The sequence below is a fragment of the Rhagoletis pomonella genome, unplaced genomic scaffold (genome assembly GCF_013731165.1).
Source record: "Rhagoletis pomonella isolate Grant_MI unplaced genomic scaffold, Rhpom_1.0 Rhpom_scaffold_00001, whole genome shotgun sequence".
In the NCBI taxonomy this organism is placed as follows: domain Eukaryota; kingdom Metazoa; phylum Arthropoda; class Insecta; order Diptera; family Tephritidae; genus Rhagoletis; species Rhagoletis pomonella.
Window position 1 is genome coordinate 74738229 of NW_023458555.1, and position 27051 is coordinate 74765279.

At 33.0% G+C, this 27051-nt stretch overlaps 2 protein-coding genes across 3 annotated transcripts in view; both read left to right on the forward strand.

Annotated features, from left to right (window-relative positions):
* Positions 1-27051, forward strand: part of LOC118747676 (iron-sulfur cluster assembly scaffold protein IscU) — a 280428-nt gene that overhangs the window by 195665 nt on the left and 57712 nt on the right. The window lies entirely within an intron of this gene.
* Positions 14028-16882, forward strand: LOC118747692. The gene is made up of 2 exons (XM_036481767.1): positions 14028-16238; positions 16312-16882. The coding sequence occupies exons 1-2, from the start codon at positions 16008-16010 to the stop codon at positions 16498-16500; spliced, it is 420 nt and encodes a 139-aa protein (XP_036337660.1). The 5' UTR covers positions 14028-16007; the 3' UTR covers positions 16501-16882.

The window sequence follows — 27051 nt, forward strand, 5'->3', positions numbered from 1 at the left end:
TATTTTTCTTTTGTTTATTTTATTTTTCTTTTGTTTATTTTATTTTTCTTTTGTTTATTTTATTTTTCTTGTATTTTTTTATGGAAGTAAAGCTCTTTTCCTAACAAAAACTATTTAAATCCAAATTTCCGACTTTGTGCAAAAAACTATAAAAAATAGTTTTGCCAAGTTTCACCAAACTTTCAAACTTTTTAATCAGAATCAGAATTAAAAAAAAAAAATAAAATTGGTTTGAAGTTTTGTAGTTCATTAAAATTGAATTTAATAAAGAGCAATGTGTGCTGGTCATTTGCTTCTATTTTAAAAATATTATCGAACATACTTTGTAAAAAAAAAATGCGTAAAACCGTAAGAAAAAAAGTTTAAAAAATTAACGGTAACTCCTAGCTACTTCAAACTTGCACTTTATTGTACTTAAAGTTAAGGAATTTTGTTAAACAAATTTTGTGGGGTAAAAATCTCCAGGAAAATATCTTGTAAGTTTGAGATGTTACTTTAAGGATGCTATCAGAATTAAATATTTACTGTGAAAAGAAATGAAGTTTATATCAGTGACCCAATGTAATGATTATCCCAATGTTTGGCATCAATAACGTCGCCCTGTTTGTTTTAAGTGAATTTTTTTTCGTCTTTGTATATACATACACATCTATATCTTTTTTATAGTAAATTTTTTGAGTTAGTTTCAAATATGTTGTGATGAAAGTACTGTCCAATAATTTGCGATTCACATTTCGAGTGATTGCTAAGAATATATAGTAGAACTTATCTGCTTTTAATAAAATTGTGTTATATATTAAATTGTGTAAGTGCTTTATCTATAATATGAATTATTATTAAGCAGTATTGGCGGTTTTCAACCGAAAGGGTGCATGTATGCTTTATTTCGGTTTTTGCCATATGCATTATTTCGGTTTTCAACCGAAACTGTGCATATATGCATTACTTCGATTTTGTTTTTATATGCATTATTTCGCTTTTAAAACGAAAGTATGCATATGCACAATTTCGGTATTTTCTCATATGCATTATTTCGGTTTTCAACCGAAACTGCGCATGTATGCATTACTTCGTCTTTCACATATGCATTATTTCGGTTTTGAACCGAAATTGTGTATGCATGCATTATTTCGGTTTTTGTTATATACATTATTTCGGTTTTCATCCGAAACTGTGCATGTATGCATTACTTCGTCTTTCACATATGCATTATTTCGGTTTTGAACCGAAATTGTGTATGCATGCATTATTTCGGTTTTTGTTATATGCATTATTTCGGTTTTCTAACGAAAGTGTGCATATGGATAATTTCGTTTTTTTCTAATATGAATTATTTAGTTCTACTTAGTAAGGGTTTTAATCCCTAAGCGCGGCCGAAAGCCGCCAGAAAGGAGAGTTCTACTTAGTAAGGGTTATAATCCTTAAGCGCGGCCGAAGGCCGCCTACGCAGAAAGAAGTTCTGCGTAAAAATACTTTCGGTCCCCTTTTCCGGCAACACAGAAAGGAGAATTCTACTTAGTAAGGGTTATAATCCCTAAGCGCGGCCGAAGGCCGCCTACGCAGAAAGGAGTTCTGCGCAAAAATACTTCCGCCCTTCTTTTCCAGCAACACAGAAAGGAGAATTCTACTTAGTAAGGGTTATAATCCCTAAGCGCGGCCGAAGGCCGCCTACGCAGAAAGAAGTTCGTTTTCATGTATGCACTATTTCGGTTTGGCATATGCATTATTTCGGTTTAGAGTCGAAACTGTGCATGTATGCATTACTTCGGTTTTTGTCATATGCATTATTTCGGTTTTGAACCGAAACTGTGCATGTATGGATTACTTCGTTTTTCTCATATGCGTTATTTCGGTTTTCAAACGAAAGTGTGCATATATGCATTATTTCGGTTTTTTCATTTGCGTGATTTCAGTTTTCAACCGAAACTGTGCATATATGCATTATTTCGGTTTTTTTTCATATGCATTATTTCGGTTTTCAAACGAAAGAGTGCATATGCATAATTTCGGTTTTTCTATTATGCATTATTGCGGTTTTCGACCGAAATTGTGCATATATGCATTATTTCGGCTTTTTCATAGGCATTATTTCGTATGCACAGTTTCCATATGCACAATTTCAGGGTGCCTGTGTAAACGCTCGTAAACAAACAGATCTGACACATATTATCAGATTTTAAAGAAAAATTCCAAGTGTGTAGTTATGTAGCAAATTGAATTTTGGTATAACAAAGTTGCTAGGAAATCGTGTTGATTTTTGGAAATTTTTTTAGTTGAAGGTTTTGCTCATTTTCTCCATACAAAAAGTAATTGTCGAACATACTTTGTAATGGCAGGATCTACGTGAAACTGCCAAAAATCAACGTGATTTTCGATATAAGTCGATCTTCCACTCAGGTGACGATATGGTTGTACACAAAGAAGCGATGAGGGTTAACTGACATTTTTACCAGATTGGGTTTTTTCTTTTGTTTATTAAGTGTTTATGTTTCTTTATTTAAGTCTAACACATTACAAAACCAGCACCAAATAAATCCTCGTTTCAAACTCCGAACAAAAATTATAAAAATTAATCGAACTTTAACAATTACACCCAAAACTTTTAAGCTTTTTATTCAGAATAATTCTAGGTATGGAGTTATATACCCATTCAGGGCCGTAGCCAGGATTTTGTTTCGGGGGGGGGGGGGGGGGTTCTGGCAAAATATTTTTTTATTTTCACTTTAATTTCAGCACATTTTGATTAAAAGAAAACTACTGATAAAAATAAAATATTTCACACAAACTACAAAAAATATAATCGATTATCGCATGAGGCTATTGCCTGAAAATTTTAAAATGCACTTAGTGGCATTGTGGTACTATGATAGCGCGGTCCAGTAATCATAGTTGTTGCAACACCGCCTTATTATTAAAACGAGAAGTGAAAGTGTGGCAACCTTAAATTGACAATTAAAATACAACATTCGGCTTGTATGTACACCAACGCAACGATAGCTGAAATTGAATTTAACTACCATTTTCTTTGCCTATTAAACTTTATTTATTGTATCGGAAAACCAAAGTAAGAAAAATATTTGCCAGTAATTAAATTGTTTGTTAATACTGCTCTCTTTAATAAGTAGTGGTTTAAAGCTACTGTCAACTGGAAACTAGCGTTTGATTCTAAGAAGGCAGGTGCTCTTAAGAGTTGGTGGACCAACAATAGTCAACTTATATACAGTAAAACGGTACTCTTTTCCACTGGAATTATAAAATCTATTATGTTTTAAAATTTCCACCAATATATCTCGCAAAAGTATTAAGATTTACGTGAGTTGGACCGATTTGAAAATACCTCAAAAATTTAGGTTTTTATTAATAAAAAGTTTTTTTTTTAATACATTTTGAAAATTTACCTCAGATGACTGAACAATTTAAGCTTAAAAAGTTTGCATAAAAATATTTAAAAAAAATTTTCTATGGAATCATAATAATGAGATTTTTGATGCTGTTTTTGCGCTTTTTTCAAAGACTGGTTTAAGTAAAACTTGAATAACTCAGCCAAACCTTACCAATTTAGACTTATGAGGTATCATTGGTAAGGTATTTTCTCACCCTTTTAATTTCTTTGCGAACAAGCTCATTCAAAATATCAAAGAGGAAGGTAAGATAAACCGTGTCATTCCATGTTGAATTAAGATGTGTTGGTATTTGATAAAGAGCGTGACGTGACGTGAATGAGTTTTTATGCAAAGAAATAAAAAGGGTCAACAAATACCTCTCCACTGATCTCTCATAAGTTTATATCGGTAAAGTTTTGGAGCAAATATTCCAGTTTTTCTTACACAAATCTTTGAAAAAAGTTAAAAAACAGCATAAAAAATCTCATTATTATGATTCCGTGGATAAAATTTTTTTAAGATTTTTATGTAGATTTTTTAATCTTAAACTGTTTTATCATCTGGGGGGATTTTTTCCAAAAAATCCTTTAAGAAACTATTTTCATTCATAAAAAAACTCCATTTTTACAGGTATTTTCAAACCGGTCCAGCTCACGTATTTTGCTAGAAATATTAAAATATACTAGGTTTATTAATCCCGCCGGAAAAACCGCAACTTTTTTGTGCCGCACCAAATTTTCACAAGTTTTAAAATATTATTTTTGTTGTTATTTAATTTTGGTTAGTTTTTTATAGTTCATTCCTTAACAACATCCGTGTAAATACAAGTTTAAAGGCAGTGCCACACGATTGGGTATTTCCCAAAATTAAATCGTATCCCAAATATTTTTCTTTATCTCAATCACGAAAATTAATTTGTTGAAATTTTTCAATACAACGTCGCTGTATTGTACCAATCTTTTGAATACAAAAAAATTTCCCATTTTTTTTATTTTGTAGCAATAGCCCAATATAAAAATGTACTAATCTGTACAAATGTAACATCGAGTGCCACTGCCTTAAAAATTTTTGCAATTAAAAAAAAAAAAATAAAAAATTTTTCGTAAAAATTTCGATTTTTTTAATTAGATTCTGAGTATGCAGTTCTAGTAGAATAAAGTACAAGTTTCAAGTGGCTAAAAACTACGACTGATTTTTTAGAATTTTCAAAAAAAACCTCGAAATTTTTACGAAGGTTTGTTGAATTTTTTTAAATATTCCACAATTTCGGAAACTTGGATTTACACGGGTTTTGTTAAGGAATAAACTATATTTTTATAAAAACAGAACACCTTCACTTAATTTAAAAATAGGTTAATTTAAACTGAAAATGCTATAATTTTTTTGCTGACGGTGCTAGGCATTTTCTTCCATATATAATGCACTAAGTATCCTAAGATAAAACGTGTGCGATTTTTGTTGGATATTTGCGCGTAAAAATTTAGGAAATCGCCATTGGCGATTTTTGGCAATTTTTTCCCTTCAAATAAATTTTTTTCAATTATAAAAATATACAAAACTTAGTTTTCCATGATAATTTTACAGAAGAGGCTAATCAACTGCGTGATAAACTTGACTTACATAAGAAGCATATTAAAAGACTCAAAAATGTTTAATTACCCTAATCGAATAACTTTTGAAACGATTACCTAGTCAATTAAATACTTTTAAAAAGCTTAGATTTTGTCACTAGAAAAGTGTGTGAATCACAAGAGGGCGAGTTTCAGGGACCTGCCAATTCACTATTTGACTTTGAAGGAAAAAAAAGCAGTGGAAACTGAATATTTCAATCTTTTAGCTTTCCCATGGAATAACTTTTCTCAGAACCATTTCATCTGACTCTGAAGAATTCTGGATAATTGCTTGCGGAGTGAAAACCGCAACACATGCTTTGTTGAGCGTGTTTTTTCCGTAATGAATTCAACAAAAACTAAGTTTCGAAATAGGATTAGGTTGGAAAGCCTGAATTCAATAGTTCGAATAAAGTGTTATATGTATGAAGGCTAATAATTTCTGCTGCAAAACGTTTCCAATATCAAACAGTATGTTATCAAGGTTGAATAGCTCAGTATATGACAACAACAGAAATGTAAATCATTCAGACACCGTAAGTGATTTTGAAGAAACAGAGGAAATAGCTTATCTAACCTTATTATAGGTTTTTATTTAATTTTTAGCGCCGAGCTCTTAAAAGCGGATTGTGCGATTAATCAATTAATATGAGTTATAATAAATTTAATAATTGCGCAGTCCTATTGAAAAATGTGTTGAAACAAATTTTTTTTAGAAAGTATGCGTATTTTTAAAGAAAATTGTTTGTACATCAATATTATATAAGTGATTTGTGTTATTTATTATTAAAGGTATTATATTTGTTTTTATATATATTATAACAAAATCTCATTTTTAAAATAAAAGATTTGTTAGATCGATTTCATGAATTTTATTTAAAAAAATTGGCGATTTTGGGCGATTTTTTTTCAGAAATTGCGCTTTTTTTTAACAATGCTCAAGTATATATACTTAGGCTAACCGTAATATTTATAGTATGTGCATACATACATACATATAAGCTGCAGTGAGCGAATGAGTGCATTTAGTAAGTTTGAGTGCAGGAGATTTATTCAGACATTACAAATATGGACCACACTAAAAGCTCCTTTTCATATAAAAATTCGTACGTGCCCACCCCTAACAAACGTTGTCCCACCCGGGACAGAGGAATTTCAAATTTTTTTGTAATAAAGCAATAATTTTTGTGTAAGTTTTTGCTTTGTTAGTATTTGTGGTTCTTTTTTTTCAAGACATCAAGTTCACACAGAAAAGTGAAATAAACTCGCAAAGTTTCCATAAAATATATCTGCTCCAAACAGCAGGTTCTTTTTTTGTACCACCCGTGACAGAAAAAATAAGTCAGACTTTTTCCGATATAAAATTAAGTTGGATTTATTTTTCGTATTTAGAAAATCTCATATAATAGAGAATTAGGTGTACTATCAAATTACAGAATTGTTAAGTTTTTTATACTTAAATTTAAAACAAGAAAGTACAATTTTTTCTGTACAATTGTCCCACCCGTTACGGTGGACTACCCCATTAATTATTATGAGCAGACGAAAATAATTTCCATCTTAAAATATTCGTCCCGCGCACAGTGTTCGGATAAGCCATGTTTTTTTTGTGTGTTTTGGCAACAACTTGTCTGCAGTAAAAAAGCATATAATTTGTGTTTCAAAAGTGTGTAAAAACCAATCAAATAACTTACATGATCTCGGTTCCGATATTAAATAATCATTCATTGTTTATACCCGCATTTTCGCTCATTGGCTTGATTGTGCCATCTAATAAATAGTGTCGTCGTTCTCCTTAGCTGCTTTTAAATGATGTCGTCACAAATTGCTAGCGGAGACATGAATACAGTGTAAGAAAATTCCTTTTCTATAATTGTTTCCTTATAGAAAGGTTGGTTTCTTTTCCACCTTAGACATTCCAAATTCGTTCAAAATATGCTAATATAAAACACAGAATTCTTTCAGTGTTCCCCCGGGGTTTTTGGACATGGACTGTTTCTTCTATTTAATAGTGTTCGCTTAATTTTTGTGGAAACGAAACATGTTTTGCAAGTTCTGGATCATTTTTACACCCTTTCTTCAAATATTTCTCTTATTCCAGCTGCGTTTGGTTTTTCGCATCTTGTTTTTACTTTATTCGTAATTTTAAATTTTTTAATAAGATCAATTGGTGGTAGTTCATGATTGTGTGTGGATTAATAACACCACACTGAGGATTTGGCAATATCCTTTGTCATTTATTAATAAACAACACTTACGGGGCAATGTTTATTGTAAGAACAACATTTTTTTCTATGCATCGACATATGTACTTTAAATATTGTTGACGCTATTTCCATTTGAATGAGGAAATAGCGTCAATGACTTTATTTTCAAATTTTTTTTACCTTATTTCGCTTTTGAAAAGGTAATAATGTCAATTGACTTAATTTCCGTTGATCTTGTTACCTCTCACCATAAAAAGACTATATGTAACTTTTGTAAAATAAAAGGGTACTTCCGAAAAGTATGCCTTAAAGACAAGAGGCAGTTGCATCAAATTTCAGCAGGTATGGAAAATAATACACAAACAGTTGATTTTCCAAATTAATGGAAGTACCGATACCACTCGTGCAAAAATAATGCGATGTAATAATGTTTCGATGGAATTTGAGGTGGACACCAGTTTGAAAAAGTTGCTATAACGGCGCGACACCAAAGTTAAGCGAATAACTTCAGCGGAAGAAAGTAAATTGCTGGCGGAGGTTTTCCATAAAAAAATTTCCGAGTCGTAGTGGTACGAAAAGTAATGGTGCTGTACGGTTATGCGGTGACTACAAAGTCACCCAGCCTTAATGCGCATATCTTATTGCGGCCACGTCATCGACAAACATGGCATACACAAAATGGCAGATAAGGTAAAAGCCAGGGTTCGGTAATATTCACTCACCTTCGTACGCGAACGCGAAGGTGAAGGTATAAAATACATAGTTGCCAACTTGGTGCTTTAAGCACTAGATTTAGTGCTTTTTGAAAATTAAAACGCCAAAAAAAATCATTTAGTGCCTAGTTCCTTTTTTAGTGCTTTTTTTCTGAACTAAAATTACTCTCATATATTTAAAACCTGAAATAATTTTCAAATATTTAAAGCTGTGGCCGCACTGAATTTACAAAAATCTACAAATTTAAATGCACTTAAATACAACCATGATTGATAAAAAGCTGAACTTGCAAATTCACGTTGTTCAATTATATTCGCGTTGAAAATGCTAGTAGATATGCGAGTAGTAAAGTATTTCTTTTTTTCTTTTCTAATTATTTATAAAAATTTTTATTTTTGTACCACCTGAGTAAAACACATGGTTTCTTGGTGCCGCACAGTTGCTCTAGCATTCGAATTTTGAGATATCCTAACCTCAAAGTGCCAAAATCACGGTTTTTGGCGATATTTGAGGTTATATCGTCGCTCCCAACGAAGAGTAGCACATCTCAAATTACCGTGGAAGACTAGCACGTTTCACTATTCGCGTCGAAGACTAGCACATTTCATTATTCGCGTCGAAAAGTAGCACATTTCAGATTCTCGCGTGGAAGACTAGCACATTTCACTAATCGCGTGGAAGACTAGCACATTTCAGATTTTTGCGTGGAAGACTAGCACATTTCGTTATTTGCGTGGAAGACTAGTACATTTCAGATTTTTGCGTGGAAGACTAGCACATTTCGTTATTTGCGTGGAAGACTAGCACATTTCAGATTTTTGCGTGGAAGACTAGCACATTTCAGATTTTCGCTTGGAAGAGTAGCATATTTCAGATTGTTAAGCCGCGAAAACTGCACGTCTCCGGTTTAAAGTAAATCATAAAAGCATAATATATATTGAAAATTCAAACGTTTATTCTATATTTCTTTAATTGTATTATGAAAATCATGAAATTCAGACGGTATATACCGTTTACTAATCATTTGTTGAATATCATCCACTTTTCTTTTTTTTAAAGGTATTTTTCCCTTGTAAGCTTTAGGCAATTCACAGTGTTTCATGGTTGACCATTGAACATTTTTTTTCTTAGGTTCAACTTCTTCTCGCTTTGCATAAAGTCGTATTTTACTGCCATGTCTACTTGATTTTTGCTATTTTTTATTGTAATTTTCCGTACATGTGATATCTTAATTTTTTGCCAATGTAAATATTTGGACAGTTCTTCGAAGGAAAATATTTCATTTGCGTTTGCGTTGTTGAAAATTTGTTGAGTTTTTTTAGTATTCTCCTGGGCTTTAAACTTGGGCCAATATGGATTTTTTTAAGAGAATTAACTTTATTTTAATTGAAGGTTTTTTAAGTAAATAAATAAACATAACATAAATAATATCACTTTGAAACGGGGTCCTCTTGATATGATACTGTATGTATATGTTTTTTCGTATTTATTTATAAATAAAGATTCCCTGAGAAAGACGCGAATGTCGAAAGGTGTAGGAGGAAAAATAAACGTTTATTTTACTTGTAATAACCGGCCAAAAGGCTCCATATACAACACTAAACTTTCAGCATGACCGAAGAAAAATAATTATAGTATAAACATACATATTTATGTAACTTTTTTTTTTTAACGGCTGCTACAACCTTATATGAACTGCCTTGCGTATCCCTCTTCCACACAAAAATCTGAAATGTGCTAGTCTTCCAGGCAAATAACGAAATGTGCTACTCTTCCACGCAAAAATCTGAAATGTGCTAGTCTTCCACGCAAATAACGAAATGTGCTACTCTTCCACGCAAAAATCTGAAATGTGCTACTTTTCGACGCGAATAATGAAATGTGCTAGTCTTCCACGCTAATAGTGAAATGTGCTAGTCTTCCACGCGAATAGTGAAATGTGCTACTCTTCGTAGGGACCGACGATATAATGAAAACAAAATTTTTTTTTCCTCATTTCTACTTAGGGCATGATTTTCGTTTGTTGGGATTCGATTTTTCTTTCTTGAGATATATCAGTTTTAATGTGCAATACTTCGGTATTACGTCGTAACCATGCGTCATTATAGCATGTGGCTTTTCAATCGTTATGATCGAAAAAGTTTAGTTTATTGATTTATGTATGCATTCTTGTAAATATTGTTAATTTTTTGTTTTTGTTAAATACATACAAACTGTTATGAAAAAAGCATCAATTGATTTGAAACCATTTGGTGCTTTTAGTGTGGTAAAACGCTTTTTTCCAAGTTTTTGGTGCTTTTTGAAAATCAAAAGCTGGCAACACTGATAAAATATTCTGTGTTGATTCTCCTTCGCGAACGAGAAGCATAAAACCAGTCCAGATGGTTCGCGTTCGCGAATGTTAAGCTGAAATTAGTCAAGAACGCAGAACGTATACTTAAACGCAGTCTGTATACGCAGAATTTTGTCGATTACTGGAGCCCTCAGTGTTGCTTACTACAGTGTTGCCACTCATCAATGCCTTTTCATAAACTTACCTTTTCAACTACAATTTTTCGTGCTATAATAGATCGTAGCTAAATATAAACTAATTAGTTTTCAACAAAAAACTTTATTCAATAGTAAATTTCAAATATTTTAAACGTATTTTGAATAGGAAATTATACCTTTTTTACCATTTGCGAAACTGACGAAGTGGCAACCATCTATAGAAGGAAGAAATCAGCTGACACGGAAAAATCTAAATTCCGCAGATTTCTGCGCTACGGGCTACAACTACAGAAAAATTCTGCGGTGTTGAGATTTCATTTACATGGCGCTCTGGTAAGACAGATCGTGTCAGCTGACTCGGGATTACGTACCGGTAGGTTTACGTTCTTGAGTAATTTCAGCTTTAGGTAGAGAAAATTTCGACTATTGTTCGTACGCGTATATATTGGTGGACCAAACAGCGTGCGTTCATATATGTAGCTGCCAGAGACTATAACGATTATAAGAAATAAAATTAAATATTGCTCTATAATTATTACTGCACAATGGAAAAGTTGTTTTCGTCTCGCGGGACGATTATTTCAAGACGAACATTATTTACGTCTTCTCATAATAATTATTATGGGCTTTTTATTTTTTTTTCGTCTCTCGGGACGTTTGTTTCAAGACGAATATGATTAACGTCTTCTCATAATAATTATATGGGCCTTTTATTTTTTTCGTCTCTCCGGACGTTTATTTCAAGACGAATATTATTTACGTCCTCTCATTATAATTATATGGGATTTTAATTTTTTTCGTCTCGGGACGATTATTTCAAGACGAACATTATTTTCGTCTTCTCGTAATAATTATATGGGCTTTTTATTTTTTTTCGTCTCTCGGGACGTTTATTTCAAGACGAATATGATTTACGTCTTCTGATAATAATTTTATGGGCTTTTTATTTATTTTTCGTCTCTGGGGAAGTTTATTTCAAGACGAATATGATTTACGTCTTCTCATAATAATCATATGGGACTTTTATTGAATTAAAACTTATTTATCGAGTTCGGAGATTTAGGGCCGTTAACTTATCTATTTTGAAGTAATTTTATGGAATTTTCTGTAGTTAAGTTTAACTAATGAATGAAATACATAAATAAACTATAGCTCAACACAGATACGTTAACGGCCCTTAAAGCGTTAAATATATTTATTTATAAATATATCGTCGTTTAAAGTGCAAAACCGCGTATCAACAAAATGCAAAACCGCGTATCAGCAAAATGCAAAACCGCGTATGTGAAGTTGTAGAAATTATTTTCTAGAGCGTAGAAACACTCATATTTAAAAATGGTTCTCGTTTTTAATAAAGCAATCGCATTTCTGGCTAATATATTTCCGGACGAATGGATAAGGATTGAGCCAAGAGCTTGTGTGAGCAAATCCAATTTTTGGCAGCCAATGTCAGTTACGCGGTTTTGCAGAATGACGATACGCGGGTTTGTACTTTAAACGACGATATATATTAAAGGACTTGCTTTTACGCATTTTTGGTTCTTTGGAAAGGGTTGCCAGATGTTAGAAAATCAAATGCAAATAATCGAGTTCGGAGATGTTTACGTAAAATATTTAACCCACCGTCACCAGATCTGCACGGAGAATTGAAGAGATTGGTATGTAGAAGTGCAATAGGATTTAGTTTTCAGAAAAGGGTTGCAATGTAGTAGAAATTAAATTCAAAATATTAAAGTTATTTAAAAAGTTATATGGGTTATAGCATATGGGTGTCAATCCAATTATTTTAATTATTATTGTAAAATTATTTTATTTTTTAACTATATATAATACGGTTGCCACCTGTTTAAAAAGTGAAATTCAAATAATTGATGTGAAATTTCTTAATCGAGTTTGGAAATATGTACTTGCCACTGGAGACGGGGAAAGGCAAAGTTTAAATCTTCGAACTAAAGGTTTCATTGCACCCTTACGTTTGTCATCCATATTTTAATATATCTTATAATTTATGATTATTTAAATTAAATTAGAATTTTCAAATAGTTGGCAACCCACGTCAAAATATTATTTTCAAACTAAAAGCTTCCCGCTCTTTCGTCTGATGCCGATTGTGATACATATCTAAATTACCTAATTCCCTTAATTCAAGCTCAGTTTGACTCTTTAAACAGATGGCGACCCTCCTACCTGTAGTTTAGAAATGAAGCATTTCAAAACTCTTTCGATTGATATCCATATTGTGGTAACTCATTAAAGTTATTAAATAATTAAATAGTTGGCAACCCTCATCAACAAATTTTAAAAGGTAAACTTTCTTAAACCAATTTTTTCTGACGCTTTCGTGTACACATTTTTAGACTACAACCAACCTCGCCTGACACCCATATTGTGGTACGTATTCCAGTTACCTAATTCCCATGTTCATGTTTAATTGAATTTTTAAAACAGATGGCAACCCTCCCACATGTTGCTTAGAAATAAATCCTTTTCCACACCATTTCGATATTGAAGTAATTAATTTAACTTAATTGAATTAATTTTTTAATAGGTATTTACCGGATAGCAAACTAACATAATTTACACCTTCTCCAAATATATATGTCTTATGTGAAAATTTCGTCAAAATCGGTCCAGAGGTTTTTGAGTAAATGTGTTACACCACTTTTGCAACCTTAATTTATATAAATACGTATACGATTTACTCACTTCTTGTATGGGCGGTGAAGGTGGGTGTAACCCGATGGTCCAAAATTTGGTCATCTCATCACGGCATTTACGTGGCGATTTACTTCGCCAAATTTCAACTTCGAAGCTGCATTAGTTCATTTATGCCAGAAAAATTTAATAAGGCCACGTGTGTATTGGTGAAAGGAGTAAAACTTAAATGCAAAATTTAATAAAAATTTAAATTGAAATTAAACAGCAATTAAAAAATTTCGTGAAATCGGCTGTAAGTGTACCAATTACATTAAGAAAAACGTGGGACGTAAATCATATTCGTCTTGAAATAAACGTCCCCAGAGACGAAATAAATAAAAAGCCCAAATAATTATTATGAGAAGGCGTAGATCATATTCGTCTTAAAATAAACGTCCCGAGAGACGAAAAAAATAAAAAGCCCATATAATTATTATGAGAAGACGTATATAATATTCGTCTTGAAATAAACGTCCAGAGAGACGACAAAAATAAAAATCCCATATAATTATTATGAGAGGACGTAAATCATATTCGTCTTGAAATAAACGTCCCAAGAGACGAAATAAAATAAAAAGCCTATATAATTATTATGAGAAGACGTAAACCATATTCGCCTTGAAATAAACGTCCCGAGAGACGAAAAAAAAATAAAAAAAATGCGTTCGCGAAGGTTCACTGCTGTCGTTCTCGTTCATAGGTGAATGTAAATGCTGCGGCAAATATTCGCGGAAAGCTGGTGTGGATGGAGATACTATTCCATGTGAAGGCAATTTTGTTAATTGCATAAGATTTGCACCGTTCATTCGATTTTCAAAAATGAGGTGTCAAATGAAAGGGCTTGGCCTCTAGATGTGCAGTAAGGACATATTTTTTTATTGGGTTTAAAATTATGATATTTACACCGTTCTCCCGATTTTCAAAAATGAAGTGTCAAATGAAAGGGTTTGGCCTCTGGATGTGCAGTAAGGATATATTTTTTTAAAAGGGTGCCACCTACCACCCCTACCAACAAAATTTATAGCGAATTTACAATTTAGTAGCTTTCGAAACTATACCGAGAAAGAAACCCCAATTTTCATTTATAAAAACTGTGCATACATACATATGTAATTGTACGTACTGATGAGATACCTAACGGTTCCTCACTGACTAATATGTTAAACAAATACCAATTCAGACTATATTGGTCTGGAACGTTAAATCTAAATTGTCAACGTCTGCATGGACTCCTCTTTCTTTTTATAAGAATCGGTGGAGGTTAAGTAACTCGAAGCTGTAAAACAAAATATAATATTTCCTTCTCTAACGGCAATTTTACACGGGGTTTTGTCAAGATTGAGCCTAAAGCCCAATATTTTTGCATCACACGATTGGGCTACCGTTGCACCAAATTTTATATTGTTATTATGTGTTCTAAAGATGCAGCAAATCTGACCATAAATTTTAAGGATAGATCTCAATTAGAGGTGGGCGCGGGATATCGGGACCCGCGGGACCCACGGTACCGATTTCAAAATGGCCGGGATGGGCGGTATCGGGATGGTCTGTAAAAATTTTACGGACGTAACGGGACCAAAATCTTTTCCCGATACTCCCGATAAAACCTCAACCTCTGCAAATTGAGAAAATCTTCCTTGAAAAAGTTGTATAAAATTGGCACTTCTTATGTTTTATTGAGATAATCAGAGGATGCTCGTTTTTTATACATGTTTTTTTTTTTATTTAAAATTAATTTAAAAGACATGTGATTTTTTTAGAGATAAATTTCGGGGCCCACGAGCCCGCGGTACAATTATGAAAAACTTCGGGGTGGGCGGGTTCGGAACTTAGAAATTGAATAAGTGGTTCCAGATATAAGCGAGGAAATTACATTTTGTATGCGAGGTGCCTCATCCTCCTTTCGAATACGCATAACTTTTCGCCATAAGTTCGGTAATCATAACATATGCAGCTGTGTCAAATTTCAGAACGATAGCATACGCGGTTACACAGATTTAGCGAAATAAGAAGTTCACTTTGTATGGGAGGTTTTCAATACCTACCACTTGTCGTCATAAGCACGTTATTGATAGCGTTAATAGCTGTGTCAAATTTCAGGGCGTTAGCATAAGCGGTTCCAAAGAAAAATTATATGAGAATTTCAGTTTATATACCACGCCCCCTTTTACAAAATCTACAACTTTTCGCGGAAGTACAGTATAGATAACATATGTTCCTGTGTCAAATTTCAGGACGTTAGCATTAGCAGTTTTAGGGATAAGCGCTATGAGGTTTCAGTTTGTATGGGAGGTGTCATGCCCTCTTCCAAAATCTACCACTTTTCGCCGTAAGTACGGTTTTGATAGCATATATTATTTTAGGTCGTTAGCATAAGTGGTTCCAGTGAAAGGCGATATCAGAATTTTAGTTTGTATAGGTGGTGCCACGCCCCCTTTTCCAATATTTACCACTTTTCGCCATAAGTACGGTACTGATAACATATGTGGCTATGTCAATTTTCAGGAAATTAGCATAATGGCCGGTTTTCGCTATGTCAAATTCAATGGCACATTTTGTCAAATTAATGGAAACGCTTGCCATTTGGTGCCATTGCCATCTTTTGTCAATCTATGACAAAAGTTTTAATAACAGAAACAGGGAACTCAGTGGAAACACCACAGTCTGTGCTTGTCAATCAAAATATTGTCAAATGGCATCACAAATCAAATTGACAACCTGTTGACATTTTCCCGCATTTTTTAAGAATAAACATACAAAGCAGCAGTGAGATACTAATTGTGCTATTTTTGCAATACATTGGTAAGAGTTTGTTCTTTTAATAAAAACTATATTTTCTGTTTGAATTGCAATACTGTAATTACCAGTAAAGGAAGAAAGCTACGAAATCATCGCATCTGCATCCCATGATAGCAGACCAGCAAGAGAATCCGGAAACTCGAAGAAAAATGGACAAGCGCGAGACGGAGAAATTGAACGAGCACGTACAGCTAAGAGAAGGAACCTGGAATATTCTTACTACAACTTATAAGGATCGAAATTTACGGGAGGCGCTCTGGAAGGAGATAGCTGGCGAAATGAAGATGGTACCGTCCGAAATAAAAAACAAGTGGAACAGTTTGCGTTGCTCCTTCCGGGTATGTATCCACGGTCCGAGACATTTTATATTTCATTGTTTAAAAGCATACCTGCTATCTATGTTTATTACAGACAACTTTAAACAAAATGAATTCAACAAAGAGTGGACAAGGAGCTTCTACCAAGCAACCACCACAAATCTTCCATTTGTTAAAGTTTCTAGAACCGACTTTGCGATTGGAGGCACCAACAATTTCAAATTTATCAGAAGTATGTATGCATCATTTACAGTACACATATTTTGTTCTATTGTATTACTAATTTCGTTTCCTTGTATGACTTGGGTACTTTGGATACCATTGATGAAAATGAGAACACTCAGACACCAACTATTGTCGCGAAACGACGCCGTAATGACGATTCGTCGTATATTAAAGTAGTAGAACGCGCTTTGGAGACCACGGAGGAAGCTTCCAAGTCGGATATTTGGGATGACATAGGCAGTTTCGTTACAGCAAATGGACGCGAGTGGCTCACAAAGTTCCCTGCATTAGCTGTCGAATTTAAAACAGAAATATATAAACTTGTACTCAGATTCCAAGAGAAGGAAACAGAAGCAGAAATACAATTCTTATAATGCTGTAGCTACACATGCATGTGTATAAGTTCTTATTAATTCAACTTTCTTTCGATATTTTTTTATTTTTCCATTCACTACGAACTTCATACTCGTAATTTCATTTTGATAATATTATTTTTTCAAGTAAGTTTGATGCGTTTAAGAATACAGCCATACTGATGTATTGGTACTTAAAATTTTTACTTAAACTACAAAAAGATTACTTGCAATTCAACCGACAAATTTTGTGATATAATATGCAGTATTTCAAAAGTAATTGTAATCACCGTAGTTATACCTTTATAATCCGAAGTGGGAGTATTTTAGTACTGACGTTACATATTTTGTAAGAAGCAAAGCCATATTTGTAATGTGATTTATAATCTTATAATGCATATTTATGTTCATATGTACATATGTATTTACAGACAAACATATGTACTTCCAAAATATGTGCAAGGAGTAGGAAATAAAACACTCGCACTTCGGATTTTGAAAGTATATTTACGGTCCTTATATTTCCTTTTTTTGTCGTTTGTGTTTTTAAAAATATTTCGTTTCAATATTGTGTGCAAGTAAAAGTACATCATTACGGCTGTCTTCTTAAATACATTAATACAAAGCATCATTATCTTGCATTTCTAAATCATTGCAAAAGTAAAAAAAAGAAACACCAATTTTAAATAAAGTTAAGCAATTTGGATACTGGTATGGAAATAAAAAAGACTGATGCTTTGCATTGATGCGTTTAAGAATACAGCCATACTGATGTATTGGTACTTACAATTTTTACTTAAACTACAAAAAGATTACTTGCAATTATTTTTAAAAATGCAAACGACAAATTTTGTGATATAATATGCAGTATTTTAAAAGTAATTGTAATCACCGTAGTTATACGTTTATAATCCGAAGTGGGAGTATTTTAGTACTGACGTTACTTATTTTGTAAGAAGCAAAGGCATATTTGTAAGTACCAAAGCACTTGAACTTATGTGATGGTACTGATCACGATATGTGTGTGTATATGTACATATGTATGGGTGCTGCTAGGTACATACATACATAGTATGTATACAAATGATAACTCCATTTTTGATATTTGAGAGTTTTGTTGAGTAAATTGAGTGAAAAATAATAGGTACACGACATTTTTACTAGTTTCTACTATTTTTCTTTTGTTTGTTTCATGCTTATTATTTTTTATAAGTACAGCTAATTATCTAACAAAAACCATAAGTCCTAATTTTAAACTTTGTAGAAAAATTTGAAAAATTCAACAAATGTTTACAACAAAAACCAACTTTTTATTAAGAATTTCTAGAAAAATTCTAAGTATGCAGTTTTATACCCCATTAAATTTTTGCTCAATAAAATGCAGATTTGAAGTGAGTTTGAGGGTATCAACGCGAGTTCTAGACGCGTGAAACTTGCACTTTATTAAGCTAGAATTTAATGGCCTATAAAGCTGCATACTTAGAATTTTTCTAAAAGTTTCTAATACAAAGTTTAGTTTTTGTTGCAAAAATTTGTTGAATTTTTATAATTTTTCTACAAAGTTTGAAATTTGGACTTATGGTTTTGTTAGATAATTAGCTGCATTTAAAAAAAAAAAATAATAAACAAGAAACAAACAAAAGAAAAATACAAAAAACTGCCCGGAAGCTATTGTTTTTCACATGACTGTGTGTATGTATATGAAATGTCAAATGCAAAATATGTACACACCAGACAACAGCATGAGTTTACTCACTTCCATCTAAACAGTATGAACTCATTGCTGTAAACTCTACAAGGTTAGTGAGAAACACCGTACAAACAGTGAGATTCATAGTTAGTTTTGAAATCAGTGTTTAGCTGCAGTGTACTCATTTGATTTCAAATATGGTATATCAATGCCTCTTTCCAAATCGAGTCAAGCGAGTGAAAAATGCTGTTATGAAAAGCAAGTCGAGCAATCGAATGCCACCCATTGACTTCAAACAATTAGTAGAGAATACGACAATTTTGAAAAAAATGGATATTGATGAAGTATTTTTTTAAATATATTAGTTTTACTAAATTATTTAGTTATGAACCTGACGTACATTTATATAATTAGTCTACAAAAGAAATGCAATGTTACCTCAGAAGACATCGGCTTTATAAAAATAAGTTGCTTTATTATTTAAAAATAGTTGCTGTTGAAAACTAACAGATTTGCACAAAATTGTGCTTTTTTTATACCCGCCAGCAAAAGAGCTCAAGAACTTTACCGAATCTGAGCAAAGGTACACAAAAGAGAAATGTTTACCAATTATGAGAACGTTAACTGAGAATTCTGACAGTACAATGGAACCACTAATTGCGGATACACCTTTGTTACCTTCAGACAACTTTGAGCTGTTTTCAGGTCTTCTTAAACAACCTACCTTTGTGAGCAGAACTGATAAAGCTACTGCAGAGCTGCGGCGATATGAAAATATTGAGGTATATTTTCATACGGACTTCGATATAATTAATTCGTGGGAGGTACACAAATGCGAAATGCCGCTGCTGCATAAACTCAGTCGTAGAGTAATAGGCCCTTATTATGAGCTGCATTCGATTTTCGATCTTCGCTGGCTATCGAAGATCGAAAGTGAAATTCGTATTATGAGCTATGCAAGCGTGTCGAAATTTTCGTTGAGTATCGAATTTTCTGTCGAACAGAATTTTGCTTTCCATGGTGTAGCGAAGTGTTAGAAAATTGTGAAAAATGTATGATTTTGTATATGTTTTCTTACATTTTGGCGGCTAGACACTAATTTTAAACAATTTTTATTAATTTCATGCAGTTCTAACATCGTGAATACTAAACACAAGCTCGAAAAGCTGGTTTTACTTGTGAAAGAAAATCCCAATACTCTGTTGGCGCGATCTCTGAGAACAAAATCGTAGCGCTGTTGATAGTTTTAAAATATTTTAAATAGATTTGGCTCACAAACGCTTCTTTAGATGGTCGGAACTTTTTAATGAATCTGTAGACAAATTTCTTAAATATATTTTATATCAAAATATATTCGAAAGACTAATAAACTTAAACCCTCTTAAACATTTGCTACTCCTGGCCAGTTTACTAAGCTCTCATCCTCTGACGAATCGTTGAACCAGAACTCGTTGTACTCATTTTACCACGTTTTTATAAACTTGCTTTCTTTTTTACTTCATTTTAATTAGAACAAATTTACATAAATATGTATAAGCACACTATTTAGTTTGCTCGATTTGTAAACAAAGCTTCTCAGCGGTGAAAAATATACTATTGTGAACAACCTAAACGAGCGAAATTCACAATAGCGCTATTCTTCATCGAATGAACGTCATAATACCAAATGAAAATTCGTTCGCTCAGCACTTTCGACCACAGTCGAAAATCGAATGCAACTCATAATAGGGGCCATAGCCACTCCTTTAACTAGCGCATTGTCGGAAAGAGTTTTTTCTTCTGCTGGAAATGTTATTTCTGACAAGAGATGCCACCTTTTGTCAAATGATGATGCCCTTAATCAGTTGATATTTTTGCATTATAATATGCAGTTAGGAAACCTATAAAATTAAAAAAAAAAATGTATTTACAAATGTTTTTTCTTTGATACTTTTATTACAGCAGTTATGCCATGCACTTGTTTTTCAAATCAAGCACTTGTTATTTGAATCGAGCACTTGATAGTGTGAATTATTCACTCAACCGACAATGTTTTTTCAATGCTATCGCACGTTATGTTTGGAAATAAATGAGTGCGAGTGTGTGCAGATGTGAAAAGAAAGCGAGACTTAAAATGTAATTTGAGTGTATCCATGCATCTCTCTGGTACAAACCTTTCCAACAGCAAAAAAAAATAAATGTGAATACTAAACCGTTTAAATAAAATCCGTTCATTTTTATTGTATTTCAGTTTTTTTTTATTACAGCTTTGAAAACTATGTATGTTAGTTTTAATAAAAAATCCAAATTCCCAAATGTGCATACAAAAAAAAAAATCGGTGCTATTTTTCCATTGGAATAATAAAATCCATTATATTTTAAGACGTCCACCAAAATATGTCGGAAAAATATTAAGATTTAAGTGAGCTGGACCGATTTGAAAATACCTCTAAAAATGGAATTTTATATGAATAAAAATAGTTTCTTAAGATTTTTTTTTTTGCAAAAATCCCCTCAAATGTCAAAACGGTTTAAGCTTAAAAAATTTTCAAAAAGTTCTTTAAGAAACTATTTTTATTCATAAAAAAACTCCATTTTTGGAGGTGTTTTCAAATCGGTCCAGCTCACTAAAATCTTAATATTTTTCCGAAATATTTTGGTGGACGTCTTAAAATATAATAAATTTTGTAATCCCGGTGGAAAAACCGCAACTTTTTTTGGTGATGCAGTCTAATATACATAGATATGGGCAAATTCGACGCCACTATCATTATGTAAATATATGGTTTCAAACAAATTAATATTATTAATTTTTGATAAAAGTATAGCATACCAAAGAAATTGTAATTATAGCATTGCACAGTGGCCAGTTTTTGGAAAATCCTGGCCAAAAGTCCAAAAAAAATTGGTGCATTCGTATGCATAACCATCTTATATTGTTAGGAGGGCTCTACTGCGTATCGTTATGAGACAACAAGTCGATTCTCTTAAGGCATTTAGTGTTACAGGAGATCGAAGTGACTGTTGCTAGCAATTCGCTCTAAACTTTTCGTAAATTAGAGTTTTCGTCGTTGTTAAAATCGTGGTATTATCTTTAAAAAAATAACAGTTTTCAAGCATCCGCTCATGGACATTGTAATCTAGAGTATGTAAAACATGTTTTTTCATAGTCACGCCATCTAAAAACTGACATAAGACATAGAAATTCACGGATTGATTTTTTTTTGTTTACTCATTATGATGGATTAGGAAAATAGTTACGAGAGTGGTCGAGATGGGCGGTCTAATTTTCTTTTTCATATATATTGAAGTTTTTCCCATCCACCTTGGTTAAAACCACCTGCCACAGCCGCCACTGTAGTTTGGGTATCAGTTTTTATACGCTATTCTTAATTTTTTTATGTTTAAAAGATTTAAATTATGTAAAAAAATATTTATGTCAAGATTTTGATGTTTTAAAGATTGGATGTTTTTAGAATTTAAATCATGTCAGAAAGTACTACTATATTAGAGTCAGATGCCATTAAATTATTATCAACTGTTGTAAATGCGGATGCGGAATTGCCATCAGTAAATATAGATACGAGCTTGGATACTTCAGATGACTGCGAGTCTGACGGTGTATAAAATTGTTGTTTTAAAAATATATTCCTGTACCAACTAATATATATGTTTTGTTTATTGATTCATTCAAAATCCCGCAGTTCCCGTGTAAATTTGAACATCAAGGTTTTTAGAAACAAACATTTAGACCTCGTTAGTGTTTGTCCGAGCTTCTCTTCCGATTTGTGGCGTGCGCCTTGATGTTGGCGCACAAAGAGGAGGGACCAAAAGTTATACGCCGAATCCGAACGGGGATTTTATTTTTATGAGAAGCTGTTCTTCATGGCTGAATACACTCGGGGGTTTGCCATTGCTTGCCAAAAGGCGACTTTATTACAAAAAACTTGTTTGTTTCTTATTTTTTGATGTTGGTCGGAAACTGGGCTTGAACCCAGGCCCTGCGGAATGATAGCGTATATTGCTAACCGCTACATCGCATTATATAAAATGACCTTTTTTACTTAACTACCTTAGTTTTGCTAAAAATCTGATTATTTTAAGCGTACACAGCAGCGATTTATAATTTCGAAATTATGTGGTGAAATTTAAAACCAGCAACCAAAATAAAGACGAATACACAAGGTTTGATTACAATTGTACCACGCTTCGACTTTTGGCCAGCTTTTTCGAAAAATTGGCCACTGTGCATTGTCACATTAAGTAAACGGATTTTAACTTTCAGCAACTAGATTTAAACTTTGGGCAAATAAAATTAATCTTTAGGAAAATAAAATTAAATTCTACTGCAGTATTAAACAGTGTTTGAAAAACTAGTAATTGCTTTATTTAGTGTATTTTTCAGTTTTTCAAACACTGTTCAGTACTACAATAGAGTTAAATTTTATTTGCCTTAAGATTAATATTCTTTGCCCAAAGTTTAAATCTAGTTGCTTAAAGTTTAAATTAGATAAATAATAAAAATAATAATTAAATAATAAAAAAAATTTAAGTTTAAATTAAATAAATAATAAGAATAATTAAATAAAAAATTAAATTAAAGTTAATTTCCAGTTAAATGCATCTGGTGAAACCAGCTGTTATAAAAACATTGGAATTGTGATGACAAGTTTGTGAAATTTTTGTAATTTTTGTGTACAGTTTGAAATTTGGATTTATTGGATTTTGTTAGATGATGAGCTATACTTTTACAAAAAATATAATAAACATTCAAGAAAAAAATATAGCCAAAATCGGTAAAAATATTCAGGTGCGATCATTTGTAGTAGGCTGTACATTCTGGGGAATCCAAAAATGCTTTTAATGCACTCAGCCACTAGGATTGTTCTATATCGAAAAAAGTATACCCCTATTTTTTTATTTTGAAATCAAAAAATATTTAGAGATAGTTTTTCATGTATTTTATATGGGAAAAAACAACTTTTCGTAGAATTGGTATAGAATTCCTGAAAATCAATATTTTTCGATTGGAAAACTCTAGTTTTCTTCAGAAGACTTTCAATAATAATATCCAATTGTTTATTTAACCATTTTTCCATAGTATCTATCATTTATAGGTCCGCAAAAAACCCAGAAAAATGCAATGGTTGGGCCAATAAAAAATCGTTAGTATTAAAAAATGGGTAAGTAAACAATTGGGTATTATTATTGAAAGTCTTCTGAAGAGAACCAGAGTTTTACGATGGAAAAATTATGTTTTTCGGGAATTCTATACCATTTCTACGGAGTTGCTTTTTTCATATAAAATATATGGGAAACTTTGAGCGACCTCTTAATATTTTTTGATTTCAAAATAAAAAATAGGGGTATACTTTTTTCGATATAGAACAATCCTAGGGGCTGAGTGCATTAAAATTCCGACTTTTCTTGTTTTGGACCAGCCTAATGTACTTGCATGTAAACTCAAGAGTTTTTATAAATAATATAAAATTATTGATGGTACGATATAAATACATTGTTAGAAATTTCAAATTAAATTTTAAACAATTAGTTATCATGTAGATAGTAAAACAAAGTTTTTAAAACCTTTTAGTACATTTTAATACTTTACCCAAAGGGAGCGAATTAATTGCAATGACAGAAACGCAATGAAAAAATATTTTGAATTGAAAACTTAAAAAGTTTGAAATTGTGCCTGAAATTTCTAACCGTGCAATGAGCGAAAACAGATAAATATATTTGAAATAAAGAATTTAATTTAAAATGTGGCATGAAGAATTGTCCTATCGTACTGCCAAGGAACTTCCCCGTGTGGGGTAATAAAATAATTCATATATTTTTCACGTACTTCCAAAGCATTGTCTGTGGGCCGACCGTTGGCACCACTTGGTTGGATTGAGGCGAGTCCCCCATTTCTTCCAAGTTCCAACTGCCAATTTCCTGGTACCAAAATACCATTTCTGTCATTATCGACGTCTGAGCTGCGTATGTAAACTGACTTGCGCGTAATTAAAAAATTGTGCAGTGCACATATGGCAAGGACAATGATTTTTGCGTTTTCAGGTCTTACATCAATTGGTCTCCTAAGAGTTCGGAATCGAGCCGCACATATCCCGAAAACGTTTTCGACAACTCTCTGTGCTCGTGATAGTCGGTAATTGAAAATTTGATGAGACATGATTTGTTAACGATAACAATATGGTTTTAGCAAATAAGTTTTTAGGGGAAACGCGTCGTCGGCAACAATGACGAATGGTGTCGGATTTTCTTCGTTTGGCAATGGCCTTGGTGGCGGAATATTTAATGTATTTTCTGCAAGGGCAGTTGAGAGCGGACATCTGATAATATTTTAAATATAGAAATGTTTAAGAGTTATTTATTTAAACTAATATTTTACCACGCTAAAACACCACCATCTGATTCGCGTCCGTATGCTCCAACTTTAACCCTAGAACACACACCCGGGTACAAATGTATCCACTTTCAACTTTGAAGTGTTGTAACTTTTGAACCGCTATACCTCTATACCGCTTCGGATCTAGGAAGATTATTTAGTTTTGAGTTCAAATTCAAAATTTGAACCAGATCGGACCATTGGTTCAGGAGCTACAGCCTTCCAAACACATTATATACGTAAACACACACCCGGGATACGTTTGTACCCCAATAGTAAAAATCCTCATAATAATAAAAAAAAAACATTTTTTATATTATTTTTTTATTTGAAAAATTAAAAATATTCATTTCACACATTATATTATTGACTTTTATTATAAAAATTATAAAAATGCATCTTATATCTAAGGAAAATCATGGCAAATAGAGCAATTTGTTGATGTGACCGAATGTTCAAGACACATTGGCTTCTTACATTTGTCGCACAGCTTTCTGGTTTTTCTACGGCGTTTTTCCTCTTGTGCGTAACATAAATAGCAAGATCCGGACACAGGTTTTGGCGTGCGCGCTGCGGCAGATGTTGATGCTGCTGTTGACACCATTGATTCCACCGGTCGGTTGAAATATGCTTCAATAGCAATTTTAGTCGAAAAATTTCGCGTCACTTGACGATTTATGGCTCTGGCTTCAATAATGGGCATACACAATGCTTCAGCCAAGCTGCGCAGGATCTGCTTACGCTTGTTGTTTGTTCTCCAAGGCAACATAGGGTTATTCAAATCGTAGACAATGTAGGCTGCAAGAGCTGTAATGTCCAACATGTTGAAGAACATCGCTAGTGGCCATCGTTTTGTTTGTCTTTGTGTTGGATATTCCGCAAACATTTGGTCCATTCGATCAACACCACCTTTGGTACGATTATAATATTCAATTATTTCAGGTTTCCCACTGTCAGCTATTTCAGCATCATTATGCATGGTCGAAAGCAAAATTACTGCTTTATTTTTTTTGGGAACATAAGAGCACATTGTCACATTATTTTTGAAGCCAAATGTCGTTGAACCAATTGTCCTGTTTTTGTTCTGCTTCATTTCTTGAGGAATATATGATTTGTTTTTGCGCAAAGTTCCAACGCTCGTGAGTTTCCAGGTGAGAAGCAGTTCTGCAACTGGCAAGGTCGTAAACAAATTGTCCATTGTAATGTTTCGGCCACTTCATTGGTATTTGGCAGACAAATCCTTCACCACTCGTTCGCCTTGGTTCGTTTCCCTACCAGTTTCTGCTTGGCCAGTATATATTTGTCCATGCAGTGGATATGCATTTGTGGCATCGCAAATCCACCAAACCTTGATACCATATTTAGCAGGTTTTGACGGTATGTACTGCGTAAACCGTGTGCGTCCACGGTAAGGAAATAATTGTTCATCAATCGTCAAGCATGAGCTGGGCTTGTAATGTGCAGCAAGATTATTGTTCATCATCGTCCACAACTCACTGATCGGTGCTGCTTTATCAGTTAGTAAGCGTGTTGCACGAGTGTTTTTATCGTCAAATCTTAGGAACCGCAATATCGAACAGAAACGGTTGACTCCCATTGTGGCGCGATATAAAGGATAGTTTTTGACGCTCCATAAATCTCGAACATGTTCTCCATTGCTATGGTTCGCACCAGTCATAATAAGTATGCCAAAAAATGCATACAGCTCTGTTATTGACACAGGCGTCCATGACTTAGGAGTTGTGTTTGGATGCGCATTGTTGTAAGCATTATAAGTTTCTTTTGCTAACTTATTTGTGTGGCGCATAATTATATCATCCATTTCAACGTTCATGAAACATTTGAATGGCTGCTCTATTGACAACATTTCAGTGCATCTAGCTGGTCCAGAACGTTCTCTTATAATATTTTGTCTGAGTACCTGACGACTTACATTTGGTTCTTTCATCCACTCAGTACCATCACGTGCAACAAATTTTTCGGCACTAGCAGGTAATTCATTATTTTCTTCTACTTCTTCTTCTTCATCGTCTTCTTCATCATCCTCATAGTCCGCATAATCAGGTAATACTTCTGCGGCACTTTGCGAAACTTCAGCATCGTCATCAGCAATTTCAATGTCATTGATTTGAATTTCTTCTTCATCTTCTGAGTCAAAGTCATAGGGAGCGTCATCGTCACAAATTTCATCAA

What these genes read in the sequence shown, in the direction of transcription:
- LOC118747692 (XM_036481767.1), top strand. Translation starts at nt 16,008, where the DNA reads ATGATAGCAGACCAGCAAGAGAATCCGGAAACTCGAAGAAAAATGGAC. An exon ending in GTTTGCGTTGCTCCTTCCGG is followed by an intron (nt 16,239 to 16,311) that starts GTATGTATCCAC and finishes TGTTTATTACAG; the next exon opens with ACAACTTTAAACAAAATGAA.